The sequence below is a fragment of the Dipodomys merriami genome, unplaced genomic scaffold (assembly GCF_024711535.1).
Source record: "Dipodomys merriami isolate MVZ:Mamm:240054 unplaced genomic scaffold, mDipMer1.0.p SCAF_1, whole genome shotgun sequence".
In the NCBI taxonomy this organism is placed as follows: Eukaryota; Metazoa; Chordata; class Mammalia; order Rodentia; family Heteromyidae; genus Dipodomys; species Dipodomys merriami.
In genome coordinates this window covers 98811270-98827568 of record NW_027202270.1, presented here as the reverse complement: position 1 = coordinate 98827568, position 16299 = coordinate 98811270, and the positions used below count along the sequence as shown (strand labels likewise).

At 35.9% G+C, this 16299-nt stretch overlaps 1 protein-coding gene across 5 annotated transcripts in view; it reads left to right on the top strand.

The window, feature by feature from the left end:
- Strn3 (striatin 3) overlaps positions 1 to 16299 on the top strand; it is a 105270-nt gene that overhangs the window by 67160 nt on the left and 21811 nt on the right. For 3 of the 5 annotated variants that reach the window (XR_011372717.1, XM_070026287.1, XM_070026300.1), the window contains exons 6-8: positions 211 to 340; positions 1073 to 1214; positions 6531 to 6641. Coding sequence is in view for 4 of the 5 variants with exons in the window: in XM_070026287.1 (XP_069882388.1) it covers positions 211 to 340; positions 1073 to 1214; positions 6531 to 6641 (383 nt within the window). In the remaining variant the exon portion in view is untranslated. The remainder of the gene's footprint in view (positions 1 to 210; positions 341 to 1072; positions 1215 to 6530; positions 6642 to 16299) is intronic. The other 2 variants (XM_070026305.1, XM_070026298.1) reach the window with 1 other exon arrangement.

Genomic DNA, 16299 nt, shown 5'->3' with positions numbered 1-16299 from the left:
GGAGCCACTGGTGCTGGGCTGTGTAGCTGTCTTCAAATAGTTTTAAAATAGGAACCAGAAGACTGGGTTGTAGTGACCTCAGTGATAGAGTGCATGCCTCACATGTGAGGCCCTGAATTTGATCTCGTAACATATGTAAAGAAAGAGTTAAAATAGGAAGGAAGAATTTCCCATTGTAGTAGTTGTAATCATTTTTTTCTCTTTCTACAGACCCTCTGGTGATGTTCTTGAGACATTCAATTTTTTAGAAAATGCTGATGACAGTGATGAAGAAGAGGAAAATGACATGATTGAAGGCATCCCAGAAGGAAAAGATAAACATCGAATGAATAAACACAAAGTAAGTAATTTATTTTTTACATTCTTTTTAATCATTTTTAACAGGTCACTTGAAGGTGTAGAAGAAATTATTTCTAACATTATTCACTAATTGGGCAAAAAGGTTTTTTTGTTTTTATTGGTCGTGGGGCCTGAACCTCTGGGTCTGAGCACGGTCCCTCAGCTCTTCAGCTCAAGGCTAGTGCTCTACCACAGAGCCACTTCCGGCCTTTTCTGCTTATAAGGGCCTGAGGACTCCAGCCCAGGGCCTCATGCATGCAAAGCAAGCACTCTACCACTAATTTTTTCTGCCCAGGAATGGCCTCAGACTCCAATCTTCCTACCTATGCCCCTTCTAGATAGCTAGTATTAACAGGTATGCACCATCATACTGGCTTATATGTTGAGATGGTGTAACTTTTTGCATGGGATGGCCTCAAAATGCATTAATTCCTTCTGATTTCACCTCCTGAGTAACTGGGATTAGAGGCCTGAGCCACCATGCATGCTTAATAACATTTCAGCCATTAGTACCATGTTGCTTAGCTCACATCATACAAATGGTCTTGGTGTGCTATACCATTGAACCTCGTTTTCCATGTGAATTACACATTAAATCTAAAGTTTTGATCCAAGAACTTAAAAATGAATGTGTCTGTGTTCTATATGAAAACATTAAAGGAGCCCTTTAAAACAGTATAAAAACAGTATAAAACAGTATAAAAATAATTCTTGATTTATGTTCTATTAACAGATAGGTAATGAAGGTTTAGCAGCTGACCTAACTGATGATCCTGATACTGAGGAAGCATTGAAGGAATTTGATTTTTTAGTAACTGCTGAAGACGGTGAAGGAGCTGGAGAAGCACGGAGTTCAGGAGATGGCACAGAATGGGGTAAGGTGATTTAAAAGAAATTGGGGGTGGGAGGAAATCAAAATTTTCAAGATGAGTTGTTATTAAACATTGTATATGGATGTATGTATTTGAATGTATGGTGACAGGTAAAATAAGAGCAAGGAAAGGGACATTGAATAAATTACAAGTTATTTTATGTTAGTTTACTTAGATTTGGTAACTAACTTGATCAATATTGCTTTTGATTTTTGAAATTCATCTTGATTTAATGTTGAAATATTCAGTTAATATAAAAATTCTTTCCCTTTAGCACTTTTCTTCTAGCATCACTCATTTTTAAACATTCCTGTTATTTAATTTGGTAATCTAGGCTTCAAGAGGATTTTAATTCTTAGGAAACAGACACATTATCTGATTTATTGCTAATGATACTGATAGCCCCATATTAAGCATAATTTAATGTTAATTAAATGTTTTTACATATAATATTCAATGTAGAAATGGTAGGGACCATATTTTCAAAGTAGTACATACTCCTTTTATCTGGAGAATTATATAATCCAAAGCCTCATGAAAGAGACAGTTTCATCTGTACTGAGTTTAAATCCTCACTAGAAGCCAGGCATTGGTGGTTTATGCCTGCATAAACTGTCTTAGGAGACTGAAACAGTTATGGTTTGTGGCCAGCCTGGGCAGAAAAATCCACTAGACTTCATCCCCAATTAGCCAGCGGTTTGCAAGTGGAGATGTGATTCAAGTGGAAAAGCACAAGTTGTGAGCAAGAATACCAAACAAGAGCCTGCAGCCCAGAGTTCCAGCTCCATATGGACACCAAAAAAGAAAGAAAAGCAGTACAAAATACAATAAAAGCATAAAAATATTGTAGGATAATAGCTGATGTCTAGTTTTTATTGATAAGTTTTAATTGATGTTCATTCATTTGTCACTTAATATCAGCATTTTACATAATAGAACAGTAGAAATCAGCTTTATTGGACTTTTACAGGCTTTGTTAGTACATAAAAGTTTAAATTTAAAGTGTGTCCGTCCGTCCGTCCGTCCGTCCGTCCGGGCGCGCGCGCGCGCGCGCATCTATGTCCTGGGGCTTGATCTCTGGATGCTGACCTTGAGCTTTTGTGCTCAGGGTTATTGCTCTACCTCTTGAGCCACAGCAGCACTTTTGGCTTTTTGGAGGTTAATTGGAGATAAGAATTTCATTGACTTTACTGCCTGACTGGCTTCAAACTTGGACCCTCAACTCTTACAGCGGCTGAGTAGCTAGGATTACAGGTGTGAGCCACCGTACTTGGCTTATTTAATTACCTTTAAGAAGATATATTACTAAATTTTTTAAAAAAGTACTTTGATGATGAGAAACATGCTTAGGTTAAAAAAATGTTATACGTTGACACTGAATATTGCTAATAGCAAGTGACAAACACACACACAAACACACAGACACAGACACACACACACACACACACACACACACACGGACTTTTTATTTAAAAATGAATCTGTTTCTCCAAAGATTTGGATTTTATTAGCCTCATTTTTAGATTTTCACTTATCTTTAGAAATAAGCACATTTTTTTTTTAGAGACCTATTAATTCAAAGCCTGAACTATACAGTAATTTCTAGATTTAATGTATTTTTGTACTGTTTTGAATATGGGGCTGGGAAGGTGGCTCAGTGGTAGAGTGCTTGCCTTGCATGCATGAGGCTGTGAGTTTGATTCCTCAGCACCACATAATCAGAAAAAGCCAGAAGTGCTGTGGTGGCTCAAGTGGTAGAGCGCTAGCCTTAAGCTGAAGAGCTGAGAGACAGCGCTCAGGCCCAGAGTTTAGGCCCCACAACCGACAAAAAAAAAAAGAAAAAGAAAAGAAAATGACTATATATTTTATTATTGCTCAGCAGAAACGGTAAGATTTTTAATATTATTTTAATTTCTGTATGCAGCCCATTAAATGTTGAAAATCTTTTTCTAATAATTCAGAATTATATTTATTTGTCTTGAATATTATATAATTATAGAAGTATATATTTACATATATTTAATAAAGTTTATTGAGGATCTGTTTAGCTAAATCTTGTTATGCATCCATCCCTAAAGTTGCTAGACCTTTAATTCTTAATCAGAAGGATAAGCAAAGGTTTCAGGAAGTCAATCAGAATGAAATGGCATTATTTCTTTAATAGTAAAATATCAGTATGTATAGCTAATTGATCATCTTACTATAAATCACTTTTAAGAGAGGACTTAGTGAATAGCAGCCATTTCCTTTTTATTCTCAACATTTCTCCTTAAGTAAATGGAGATTACTAACAAGGCTTCTTACTTTCAGATGACACCAGAACCTTTGAGCAATTTAAGTTTTGATGGAGAAAAGTCCAAAATGGTTCAAGTAGTTTCTTTACATAAGGAAAAAACTGTCTAGATATCTATATAATATGTTGTAAATTCATCATTTTTGTTCAACAAGTATTTTGTTAGTTTTTCTGAAGACAGCAAATGTATAAACATCTTTTTTTATTTTTCTTTAATTTGATGGTTTTTTTTTTAGCATAAATGAGCAAATTTTCAAATTCAAATTAAGTCTTTTAGCTGGGCACAGCTGGCTTACAATTGCTACTAAGAAGGCCGAGGATTATGGTTTGAAACTATCCTGGGCAGGAAAGTTCCTGAGACTCTTATCTCCAATTTAGCTCCAAAATATGTCTATTATGGCTCAAGTAGTAGAGCACTAGTCTTGAACAAAATAGCTCAGAGACAGCGCCCAGGCCCTGAGTTCAAGCCCCAGGACTGGCACCAAAAAAAAAGTCTTTATCCTAACATAACGCAGTATTAACCCATAGTTATATAATTTACGTAATATTTTATATATTAGCATCTTTTTAGTTTTCTCTAATTTTAAATTCTTTTGTCTTCTGAAATTTTTTCTTGGGAAGCTTGTTTCTTTATTATCTATATTAGAGAAATGATATTAGAGTTGAATATTAGTAATTATATGTTCTCATATACAAATTTTTAGTTGGCATCTTCCCTTCCCCCCCTCATGGAGACTAGCCATTTTAAGGATATTTAATTTCTCCTACTCTTTAAAAGTTGTAGTACTACAAAATAAAATTAGTACCTGAGTGGAGATTTGTTTAATATTTGTATGAAATAAAATTAGTTATAAATTATGCTACACTAGGAATTGTATAATTCTTCTGCTTTGGTAATCAGAATTACAATGATAGAATTTTATATTTTTGTGGTTTTGATTATTAGGAGTCAAAATTTTTTGTGTGTGCATGTTTGTTTTGTTTTAGACAAGAGTTCCCATGATTGATTCAACTTCATTTCTTGGTATTCCCCTCCCCCTAGATTTTTTAAAACAAGATTAATATGTAGAAGATTATGCTGCTTCTTCCCTTTTGCTCTTATCTATTTCTTATAAGCAATATCAAATCAGCTGTAACTTACCAGGCAAGTTTCAGGATATTGTTTGTGCATATATTCATTCACCAACCTGTTCTTTGCACTGCCTTAGTTGACCTTTGTTTTTTAGATTTGAGATTATCTTGCAAATATTTGTTTTTTTCTTAAGCTTATCTTTTTTTCACTTTTGCTTTTTTTTTCACTTCACTCACTTTTGCTAATGTTCTTGCAGCTATTCACAGCTTCATTCTCACTAAAAGTTCTTGTAGAATACAGTTTGGCTATCTTAGTTAAACATTTCTAATTTTCTTACAAAATTTTGTACCATGTAAATGAGATTTTTGGTCTCAGATATAGAAATTTCCTCAAAATGTTTCAATTTGATTTACTTCAAGTTAACAGTAAGGATTGTTAGCTTTGTTTAAGATGTTCATGAGCTATTCAAGTTGCTCAGTATCTAATGTCAGCACTCTGAAAGCTGACAGGAGGATTTTTCAGAGCCAGCGTCTGGCTTCAGTGAGAATTCTGTCTACAAAAAAACTTAACACACATGTACATAAATTATATAGTACACAGGTTTTAGATTACATTGTTATTGGCATATTCAGATTTACATTTACATGGAAATGAGTCTATTTAAATTAGTGTAAGAGTTTTAGCTTTTCACATTGACTACTAATCATCATAGATGTATTAAGAGAAAAATCTTAATTGTAGGAGACTCGAAGGCTAGTAAATATGTGAATCTGAGTGATGTTTAAATATGACAGCATTTTATGTTTGCTACATAATAGCAGTCTATAAGAAAAAAGGACTTTTAAAATACAAGCTTTATTCTTTAAGTCTAGAAGGTAGAGGGAAATTAGAATATACTGAATTATCAAAAATTTACTGATAAAAATTTTATACATTTCCACAGAAACAGCCTCAGTGTTTTGGATTAATTTTTATAGCAGAGTTATTTAAACTCCTAGGTGTTAATCTCTGAGTGTTAAACTTCTTTAATAATATGGCTGCTTTAGAAATTCAGATGATGTAAAACCCTCAATACTTTACTTAAAATAAAAAATTAGCTGTTTGTGAAAAATCTTTTTAATGTTTTCCTCTAGTTTACTATGAATAATTTTTCAAGTACAAGTATTTACTTAGTAACATAGAGTTACTTATCTAAAATAGTTGGTGTCGTTTTTTTAGCAGAGGTGTAGTAGTACGTTTCTAATTTCCATGCTTATCACTGCTTATCTTACCCTGAAAAAAAAATCAATTCTAAGAAAATTCTTCAATGGAATTTGAGTTTTGTTTTGCTTTGTTTTTTGCTAATCTTAGTTGTAGACCAATGGAAGAAGGTAATAAGATGTTGAATTATTTGGGTAGAGTGGGGTCAAAGGTAGGATTTTTTGAATGCTTTGTGTTAATTACTTGAGACATATTTTGGAACTATGTGTGTGTATTATATCCAACTAGAATGCTTCTCCATTAGTACAGTTACTGTGTGCATGCCAAACTAGTGTGACAGAAGGTGCATGACCTACTTTCATCAATGAAATGGCACTGACCTTTCCAGCTTGCACTTTTATGATTAATTCGCATGTAATTCATTCATTTGCTTATACGATGCTGGCTGAATAATTTTATTAACATTTTTATAAAGATGCAGTGATCTATTTTTTAGATTTCTGTCAGTCCATTGAAATAATAGCCTTCAAATTTATAATACATAAAAATGAAGCACATTTAACTGTTGTTTAGATATTTACAAAATGAGCATTTAGTTTAAGTTGTAAGTACCAAAACTGAGACTGCACCTTTAAAGTATTTTGAGTACATGCTATTGAAACATTTTTGTTATATAAAGCTATAACAGTTTACTGCCCACAGCTTGCATTGCCAACTGCTGATTTGTTTTCTTTTAATAATATGCTGCATGTAGATAAAGATGACCTGTCCCCAACTGCTGAGGTTTGGGATGTAGACCAGGGACTAATAAGTAAACTGAAGGAACAGTACAAGAAGGAACGAAAGGGGAAGAAAGGGGTGAAGAGTAAGTTCAGATTCTGACTATTATACTTTTTGTATGTCAATATTGACAAAATAATTCTTCAACTCTGTTTGTTGTTGTTGTTGTTGTTTCAAAAAGGGGGCAACTAACTTTAAACTTTGTCTGTTGTATTATTGAAACTTGGTTAAAATTCAAGATGTGTTAATTCAAGTAAAAATAACTTTAGGATAAGGGCGAAGGAAACTCATAAAGATCGAGTTTTTTTAAATTTTAAAAAGTTTGCCAAATTATAAGAATATTGGCTTTGGAATTTATAGTAGAAGATTATTCAAAAGGGAAAAATGATAAATTAATCTATAATGTGTGCACTATAAAAGCTATATCTAGATTACACTCATCTAGATTCCATTTCTTAATTTACAATCCTTAAAATAAGTAGGAAAGTTTTAATTATAATTTCTGTTTATGACCACAGATAACACCCACTCATGAGTAGTGTTTTCTTGACTATTCTAGAAAGGAAAAGCCATGGGAGGAGAGGGCAGGGGCAGGGAACTGATTAGTGATGATAGTTAAGATTATCTAGCCAATAGCTAGAAATAGTTGGGTACCTGGGTTGACTACTGTACTGTAGCAGTATTAAGTGCTGCTTTTACAGAGCAAAGAAGTGATTCATTTCCTTTTTGTGAATCAAATTCAAAGCACCCACATGAAAAACGTCTTCAGACACATGGTAAACAGAGAAACCTTGTAGCCTCTCTCTCTTTTCCCTCCCTCCCTTCTTCCTTCCCTTCCTTCCTTCCTTCCTTTTTCCTGGAACTAGAGCTCTAGCTTGTCAAGGCTGCTGTGCTACCCATATGAGTTATACCTCTACTTCTAGGAAATCTTAACTTTGAGCTAGCTATTGACTCTTATTAGTATAACCTTTTCTTTTTACTATATCGATGAGAAAATAGTGCATGATGAAAGCAAAAACTTTGTAGACATTGTTTCATATTCCTTTCTCTGATGACAAATATATTCGTTTGTAAAATGGTAGGTGGGTATAATGTAGAAGCTCAGGGACAGTTTTCAGGTTCTGAATTCAAGCCCCAGGACTGGCCCCCCTCCCCCCAAAAAGGTTTTTTATTTATTTTATTTATTTATTACTGTAGAGGTATAAGTGGAGTTTTGAGCATTTTGCCTGTTACACATATTTTCTTATATGCTAATTTATGTTACTGCATGTGAATAAAAGGATATCTTATTCTTTAATGAGTTTCATAGTATATTATGATTTGCTTATTATATTTAGAAATAATAATTTATTACCATCCTGATATGTTCAGTTTTAACATCACTTACCTATAGGCTATGCATGTTGTATATGAAAGTACTATTGCATGATTGAATTAGCATAGCAAAAAGGTATTTGATTTTTAGGATTAAGGTTTTTTAAGAAGTGAGGTAGTTCATCTTAATATTGGACTATTTTATCTGTTTTATTTTATATGTTATCATATGCTCCCTTAATCTGTGAAAGATTTCTTTAGAAAATATTAATTGATGTTGCTTCTAACTTACAATAGAAGTATTATATTCAATTTTTAGATAAGGGACCTAGATCCTTTTGAAGCTTAGAAATAAAGTAATACCAGGCACTAGTGGTTTAGGCCTAAAATCCTAGCCATTCAGGAGGCTGGGATTTGATGATTGGTTTGAAGCCAGCTCAGACAGACAAATCCAAGACTTTTATCTATAATTAGCCAGGAAAATATTGAACTGGAAACAGTACTCAAATGGCAGACCACATCCATGATCAAAAAAGTCAACTGAGGGGCTGGGAAGTTGGCTCAGTGGTAGAGCGCTTGCCTTGCATGCCTGAGGCCCTGGGTTTGATTCCTCAGCACCACATAAGCAAAAAGGAAAAAGCCAGAAGTGGCGCTGTGGCTCAAGTGGTAGGGCACTAGCCTTGAGCTGAAGAGCTGAGGGACCGTGCTGAGGCCCAGAGTTCAGGCCCCACAACTGGACCAAAAAAAAAAAAAAAAAGTCAACTGAACGGGGCACTAGTGGCTCGTGCCTGTAATCCTAGCTACTCAGGAGGCTGAGATCTGAGGGTAGTGATTCAAAGCCAGCCTAGGCTGGAAAGTCTGTGAGACTCTTATCTCTAATTAACCACCAGAAAATGGTGCTGTGGCTCAAGTGGTAGAGCACTTGCCTTGAGCTGAAGAGCTTAGGGACAGCGCCCAGGCCCAGAATTTAAGCCCCACAACTGTCAGGGGGAAAAAATAAAAGCCAACTGAGAGCGCGCAAGGCTCTGAATTCAAGCCACAGTACTGTAACAAAAAAGGATAGGGGGTAGATAATAAATACACCCAAGGTATTTTTTTTTCAGTTACAAGTTTAAAATTTTAAGAACATGTTTAAGAAATACTTGAGTTGAACTGCAATTAATTTAAATCTTCATAAAATTCCAATTTATTGTTTTTTCAGTAGGGCTATATACAACAGTTTTAAATTTGTGCCATTTTAGCATACCATAAAAAACAAAATTTTAAGCTAATTACCATTCTGATTATTTTTTCAGCTCTTTCAAACCACGATACCCATGAAACAATATTTAGATCATATAATATGTGAAATGAGTGAAAGGGAATGTGATTAAATCAGGACCTGTGGTCTCTTTGCTCTCAATAATACCTTATTTAGATGTGTTTTATTTTTCACTCTCCTTTAATTTTGGTTTTACATCTTCTTAAAAATTAGCTTTGTCCAAGCCGGGCGCTGGTGGCTCACGCCTGTAATCCTAGCTACTCAGGAGGCTGAGATCTGAGGATCGCGGTTCAAAGCCAGCCCGGGCAGGAGAGACCGTGAGACTCCTATCTCCAATAAACCACCAGAAAACCGGAAGTGGCGCTGTAGCTCAAGTGGTAGAGCGCTCGCCTTGAGCTGAAGAGCTGAGGGACGGCTCCCAGGCCCAGAGTTCAAGCCCCACGACCGACCAAAAAAAAAAAAAAAAAAAAAAAATTTGTCCAAAATAAGCGGAGAGCAAAGAGACAAATGGCACATAGTCTCCCTAATATGTGCATGCTAAAGTCAAAAATGCAAGGAGATATGACAAAATAAAGAGGACTTGAGAAACAAAGGACTTCCACCCATTTTGTTGTATCATTACTAAATGATTCCATGTTCTTGACCACATATATGGAATATGTATGCATGCATCTGAGGGAAGCAAGGAAGAGGACATAAAATCAGAGGGAAATTGGAAAATATACAACAGAGGAGCCTATCATCTGCACTGGACAGAGATGAAAATGAACTAAGCAACTCAAAGGCAGCAATGGGAGGGAGGGAATGAGAGGGAAAGAGGGAACAGCTTACACTAAGCAAAAGGAAAGAAATGTAAGTATCACCTATGTGGAAGAAATAGTTGTATTGTCAAAGCTCATAGAATTCACAAACTTTATAGACCATGATAATGACAATTTGCCTTATTAAGGTTAAAATGTATTTGTGACTATAACTAAGTAACACTATTCCATAATACTGTGAAGTGTGGGAAATTTATGTAATCACCTAATCTCAATTAAAATTTAAAAAAAAATTAGCTTTGTCCAAAATTACTAAAAGTTACATAGGTTTGGGGCTGGGAAGGTGGCTCAGTGGTAGAACACTTGCCTTGCATGTCTGAGGCCCTGGGTTTTATTCCTCAGCACCACATAAGCAAAAAGAAAAAAGCGCGAAGTGGCGCTATGGCTCAAGCTCTAGCCTTGAGCTGAAGAGCTGAGGGACAGCGCCCAGGCCCGGAGTTCAGGCCCCACGACCGGACCCCCCCAAAAAAAATTACATAGGTTTGTTTCTCAGAAAATATAAGAACACAAGTAGGAATATAAAGATCGAAGTGAAATTCTCCTTTTTTTCTTACTACTTGGAAATTAACTAGTATTTAACATATATCCATTCATCTTTTCATAATGGTTTGGAAAAAACTGCATAAACTTTTTTGTGTTTTCAACAATATATTATTTAAATTCATTGTTTTTTAATGTTTCTAAAGTCTGAATTTTTGCTAGTCAGATAATATTTCATTTTGTAGATGTAACGTAGCCTCCATCAGTTAAATTTTTTTTGAGGGGGTGGGGGGTCTGGTCGTGGGGCCTGAACTCTGGGCCTGGGCACTGTCCCTCAGCTCTTCAGCTCAAGGCTAGCACTCTACCACTTGAGCCACAGAGCCACTTCCGGCTTTTTTCTTTTTGCTTATGTGGTGCTGAGGAATCAAACCCAGGGCCTCAGGCGTGCAAGGCAAGCGCTCTACGACTGAGCCACCTTCCCAGCCCCCATCAGTTAAATTTTATATTGCTTTTAATTTTGAATACTTCTGCAAATATCAGTACTTTTTTTTTTCTTTTGGTGCTGGTACTTGGGCTTGACTGACCTGAGGGTTTTTTTTTTTTTTTTTGCTTAAGGGTAGCACTTTACTACTTGAGCAATAGCTTTACTTTCAACTTTTTAGAGGTTAATTGGAGATTGTCTCAGACTTTACTGCTTGGACTAACTTCATTCAAGCCATGAGCCACCAGCACTCAGCCAATGACACTATCTTTAAGGATAGTCATAAAAGTAGATATATGGATGAGGTTTCTAAACAGTATCTTAAAGAATATGAAATAATGTTTGAATATTTCCTTTATGAAGTTTTATGAATTAAAACCTTTTGCTCTTAAATATAAAGTTCAATCTGAAAATGTCTCTGAATCTGTCTTGCAGATGAAGTTTAAGAAAATACATTCCAAGACTCCCAGTAGATTATCAAGCTTTAGATGATATCAAACTATAAATTCTACTGTTTGTTTTAGGGTTTCTTTTTAATTTAAAAGAAGAAATTTCTAGAACTAATTGCCAGTGCTCATACCTATAATCCTCACTACTCAGATTTGAGGATCTTGGTTTGAAGCGAGGCCAACCAGAAAAATCAGAAGAGACTCCCCAATTAACCAGCAAAAAATCGGATACCAGAAGTGTGTAGCTCAAGTGGTAGAGTGCCAGCTATGAGTGAAATGACTGAGGGGAAAATTCAAGCTCCTGACTTAAAAGCTCCACTACTGGTACTCCCTACAACACATATACATAGACACGATCATTCCTGTGATACCACCATTCCAGAGGCTAGTGCAGGCAGGGTCCAGAGTTTGAGGCCAAAAATAAATAATGAGGAAAGATTCATTTTGCTCAATAGAAATTTCCACCCATAGTTTTTTAGTACCTTAATTTGGGGCCTGTGATAAAGGAGTAAGTCCATCATAGCAGAGAGCATTTGGTAGAGCAAAGCTGTTTTACCTCATGTAGCCGGGAAGCAGAGATAGAGGAATCCAATACGGTCCCACAGAAACTCTCCTTACTCTCCCCCAATGACTTACTAAGCTCCTACTTCTAGTTTTTACCACCTCTCAATAATTCCATCAACTGGGCCCAAACAATTTTGGGAACAATGACTATATTAAAGATTGAATTTAAAATTAGATATACTAGAAGGGTAGCAACAGTAACTTTACCGTAAATCTCTCAGTACTTGTATGTGGGTATGACAGTCAGGTTATTGGGTTTATTAAAAAATACTATTTTGCTTAAAATTATGTAATGAATACAAAGATAAATGTCATGATTATGTGAATTTAAAAACAATGTAACCATCTGTAAGCATAATCAGTGCTTTTCATTGTACTGCAGCGTATTTAGAAACATATAATTGGAAGTCATGGTTAAGAAGTAGGTAAGTAGGTTATATTTTAGAATAATAGTTTTGAAGTTTTCTTGGGTATTTCTACTATAAATTCCAGCAGTAATTAGGAACTGCTTTTTTTTTAATTGTGAAAATATACAGAGGGGTTACAATTACATGAGCAAGGAAGAACTGCTTTTTAATTATACTTAGTGATTATTCAAAATATTATATTTACTGTTTTATTACATGACTATCATTATAACTTTCTCATTACTGCTAATCACATTTCACATTTTTTATTTGAAATATTTTATTGCATTTTAAAAAATATTTAGAATATCGAGTAGATAGTAGTCAGGTGCTGATGGCTTGTAATCTTAACTACTCAGAAGGCTGAGATCATGAGGATTGTAGTTTGAAGCTATCCTGGGCAAAAATGTCCACAAGACTATAGCTCCACAACCAGCTGGAGTCATGACTAAAGTGGTAGAGTACCATCTGGACAAATTGCATGGTCCTAAGTCCACACCCCAATACTGCCAAAACATAAAGCAAAATAAAATAATAATAATAAATGAGTTTAGAAAGAAAATTTGGGAAGCTGGGTGCCAGTGGCTCACGCCTATAATCCTAGCTACTCAGGAGGGTGAGATCGTGAGGATTGTAGTTTGAAGCTATCCTGAGGATATCCTGAGGATCCCAGTTCAAAGCCAGCCTGGGCAGGAAAATCTGTGAGACTCTTGTCTCCAATAACCCATAAGTGGTGCTGTGGCTCAAGTGGTAGATCACTCACCTTTAGCTGAAGAGCTGAGGGACAGTGCTCAGGCCCAGAATTCAAGCCCCATGACTGACCAAAAAAAGAGAGAAAAAAAGAAAATTTAAAGACTAAACGTATATAACTCAATGGTAGAGTGTTTGCCTCACTTGTGTGAGGCTTTAAATTCAAAAGTCCCAGCACCAAAAAGCAAAACAAGTTGACAATTGAAAGATGCTCAGCAAAGTATAGCAAAGCTATGATTTCAATTTATAAAGTCTTTTTTTCATCTTTTGACAGCTTTTGAGAAGCTAGGATTAAAGTTGGCACTGTGCTACTTGGTGAATATAGATAATAATAAAGATATAATTTGGCATCCTTATATTACAGTAGTGTTTCTAATATTTATGTCCTATTTGTCTTTCATGTGTTTAGGAAGATTATTCACATCTGAAACATCTTTTTATTGCGATAGATAGCAATTCTTGTGAAATTATTTTAAATATTTAATAACTTCTAGCCGGGCACCGGTCGCTCATGCCTGTAATCTAGCTATTCAGGAAGCTGGGTTCCTAGCCAGCCCAGGCAGAAAACTCCGCATGAGACTGATGTGGCACTGTGGCTCAAGTGATAAGAGTGCTAGCCTTGAGCAAAAGAAGCCCAGGGATAGTGACCAGACTCTGAGTTCAAGCCGCAGTACTGGCCAAAAAAAAAAAAAAAAAAAAAAAGATTGGATAGAACAAATAAAATCAGATTATGAACCATTTACAAGATTTAGTACAAGATTTTAGTTTAAACTTGACAATTTTGGTTGTTGAGCAAATGATGATAATTTTGAAAAATGATTCTTTTGGAATAGAAAATAGTTAATTGGCAAGTACATAACTTCAGCTACAGTAATAAGTTCACTTGAACAGGAGCAAGTAATCAAGTCAAAAGAATAAATGCTTGATAATCACCAGAAAGAAAATCTGTCAGTTTAAGCTGACACATAGGAATTCAAAAGCACTCTAAAGGCCAAATCTTAAAGATCTGTCCTTTTAGTTAGTGATCCGGGAATCTGTAACATTTTGCAGATAATCACTTTCTAACCTAACATTACCCAGTAGCACAAAACTATGGTTTGTTTAAAAAGAAAAAAATCTGATGCACTAATGGTGAGGATTTTGTCTCCTTTTAAGCCAATTCATTTGCAATTTGATTGTAGTTTACTCAGTTTTTTTGTTTTTGTTTTTTGTATGCCATAAAATGTTGGCTAAGAGTTTCTGCAAAGCCCATCTGAATTTTTATTTGAAGGCTCCATGGATACTCCAGAGCACCAACACCAACCCTCAGATCTCAGCCTCTTATGGCTAGGATTACAGGGCTGTACAGCCATCTGGAGTAGTTGAGCCAACACATCAAAACATAGTTTGATATTACTTCTGCCACCATTGGTCATTGGCCTGTTCTACAATACATTCAATTTTTAGTTGGAGACTTTCCAGAGGAAAAAAATCTAAATCATGTCTTAAGGCATATGGTTCTTGGTTTCAGGATATCTCTGGCCCCAAAAAAGTTAAGATGTAAATCGGCATTTCTCACTTGAAAAATTAATGGTTGTAATACTTAAATTCAACAGAAGGCAAGTAGAGCTTACCTTTAACAAAACCAAAAAGCCCTGCTACAAGAATGTGAGTCTTGGGCTGGGAAGATGGCTCAGTGGTAGAATGCTTGCCTTGCATGCATGAGGCCCTGGGTTTGATTCCTCAGCACCACATAATCAAAAAGAAAAAAGCCGGAAGTGGCGCTGTGGCTCAAGTGGTAGAGCAGTAGGCTTGAGCTGAAGAGCTGAGGGACAGTGCCCAGGCCCAGAGTTCAGTCCCCATGACTGGACTCTTCCCCCTCCCCCCCCAAAAAAAAAAAAAAGAATGTGAGTATTTGAATAAAGGAGTTTTTGGTATGTATGTGGATTGTGTGTGCGTGTTGTGCCAGTACTTTTCTGCCTAGGCTGGCTTTGACCTGCAGTCCTCAGATCTCAGCCTCCTGAGAGCCACCAGCACTAGGCTTTACAGAATGGTTCTTTAAATAAGAAAAAGAAACAAAAACAACAGCTTTCCACCCTCCCAGTATTTTACAAGTAGTGGAATTTTTAACTGTAGTGTGATTAAGATTTGCCTGTAGAATTTTATTTTTTTGATGGTATTGGAGCTTTTCCCTTCTCTACCCTTACTCCCTTTGCCCTCCCCAAGCACTCTACCTCTTGAGTAACAGTTTTCTGGTGGTTTATTGGAGATAAGAGTCTCACAGACTTTCTTTCCCAGCTGGCTTTGAACCATGATCCTCAGATCTCAGCCTCCTGAGTAGTTAGCATTACAGGAGTGAGCCACCAGCGCCTGGCTATGGTGATAATTGTTCAAGTAGAAAAGTTACTATAAACGAGAGGTTATTTGTTTGAAAGTAATGTTTCATTTTCCTGTTGAATTTACTAAATGGTTGGTATCAGTTGGCTCTGTGCGTGTGTGCATGCATGCGTGCGTGCATGCGTGCGTGCGTGTCCATCCTGAGGCTTTAACTCAGGGCCTTGGTGCTAGCTAGCACTCAACCACTTTAGCTGCAGCTCCACTTACAGCTTTTTTTTTTTTTTTTTGGTAGTTAATTGGCGATAAGAGTCTCACAGACTTTTCTGCCTGGGCTGGCTTTGAACCATGATCTTCAGATCTCAGCCTCTTGAGTAGCTTAAGATTACAGGTTTGAGCCACTAGTGCCCAGCCAGCATTTTTTTTTTAATTAAGGAATTTGTTCATGGTCAGTTCACTGGCAAGGGAACAGCTCAGGTAACAGCAATTTACCCTACTATGTTTTTAGGAAATTCAGATTTCAGAGTTAAATATTTAGAAGCTGTATAAACATTTCTAAGAAGCTAGGAAATTACTATAAAATGAAACTAATGTATAAAATTCTACCTGTCTTAGCCTCTCATTGCCCTTCCATTTTGTTATGGGTCTATAGATAAGGATCATTTCCGGTACGTAGAACAATTAATATTTAGCCACTGAATTTAATAATCATGATAGAATAACCATAGTAGTTTAATAATCCATTAAGGTTGTGTTAGTGGATATATTTTGTCAGTCAGTTTTAAGGCCAAAATTTTCTTTCAAATTACATGGTTCAAAATAAATGTGTGCGCCATTCCTGAAGTTATCAGATCAAAGAATTCCCACAGTACTGTGGAAGCCTTTGAGTTTTGTATGATTTGG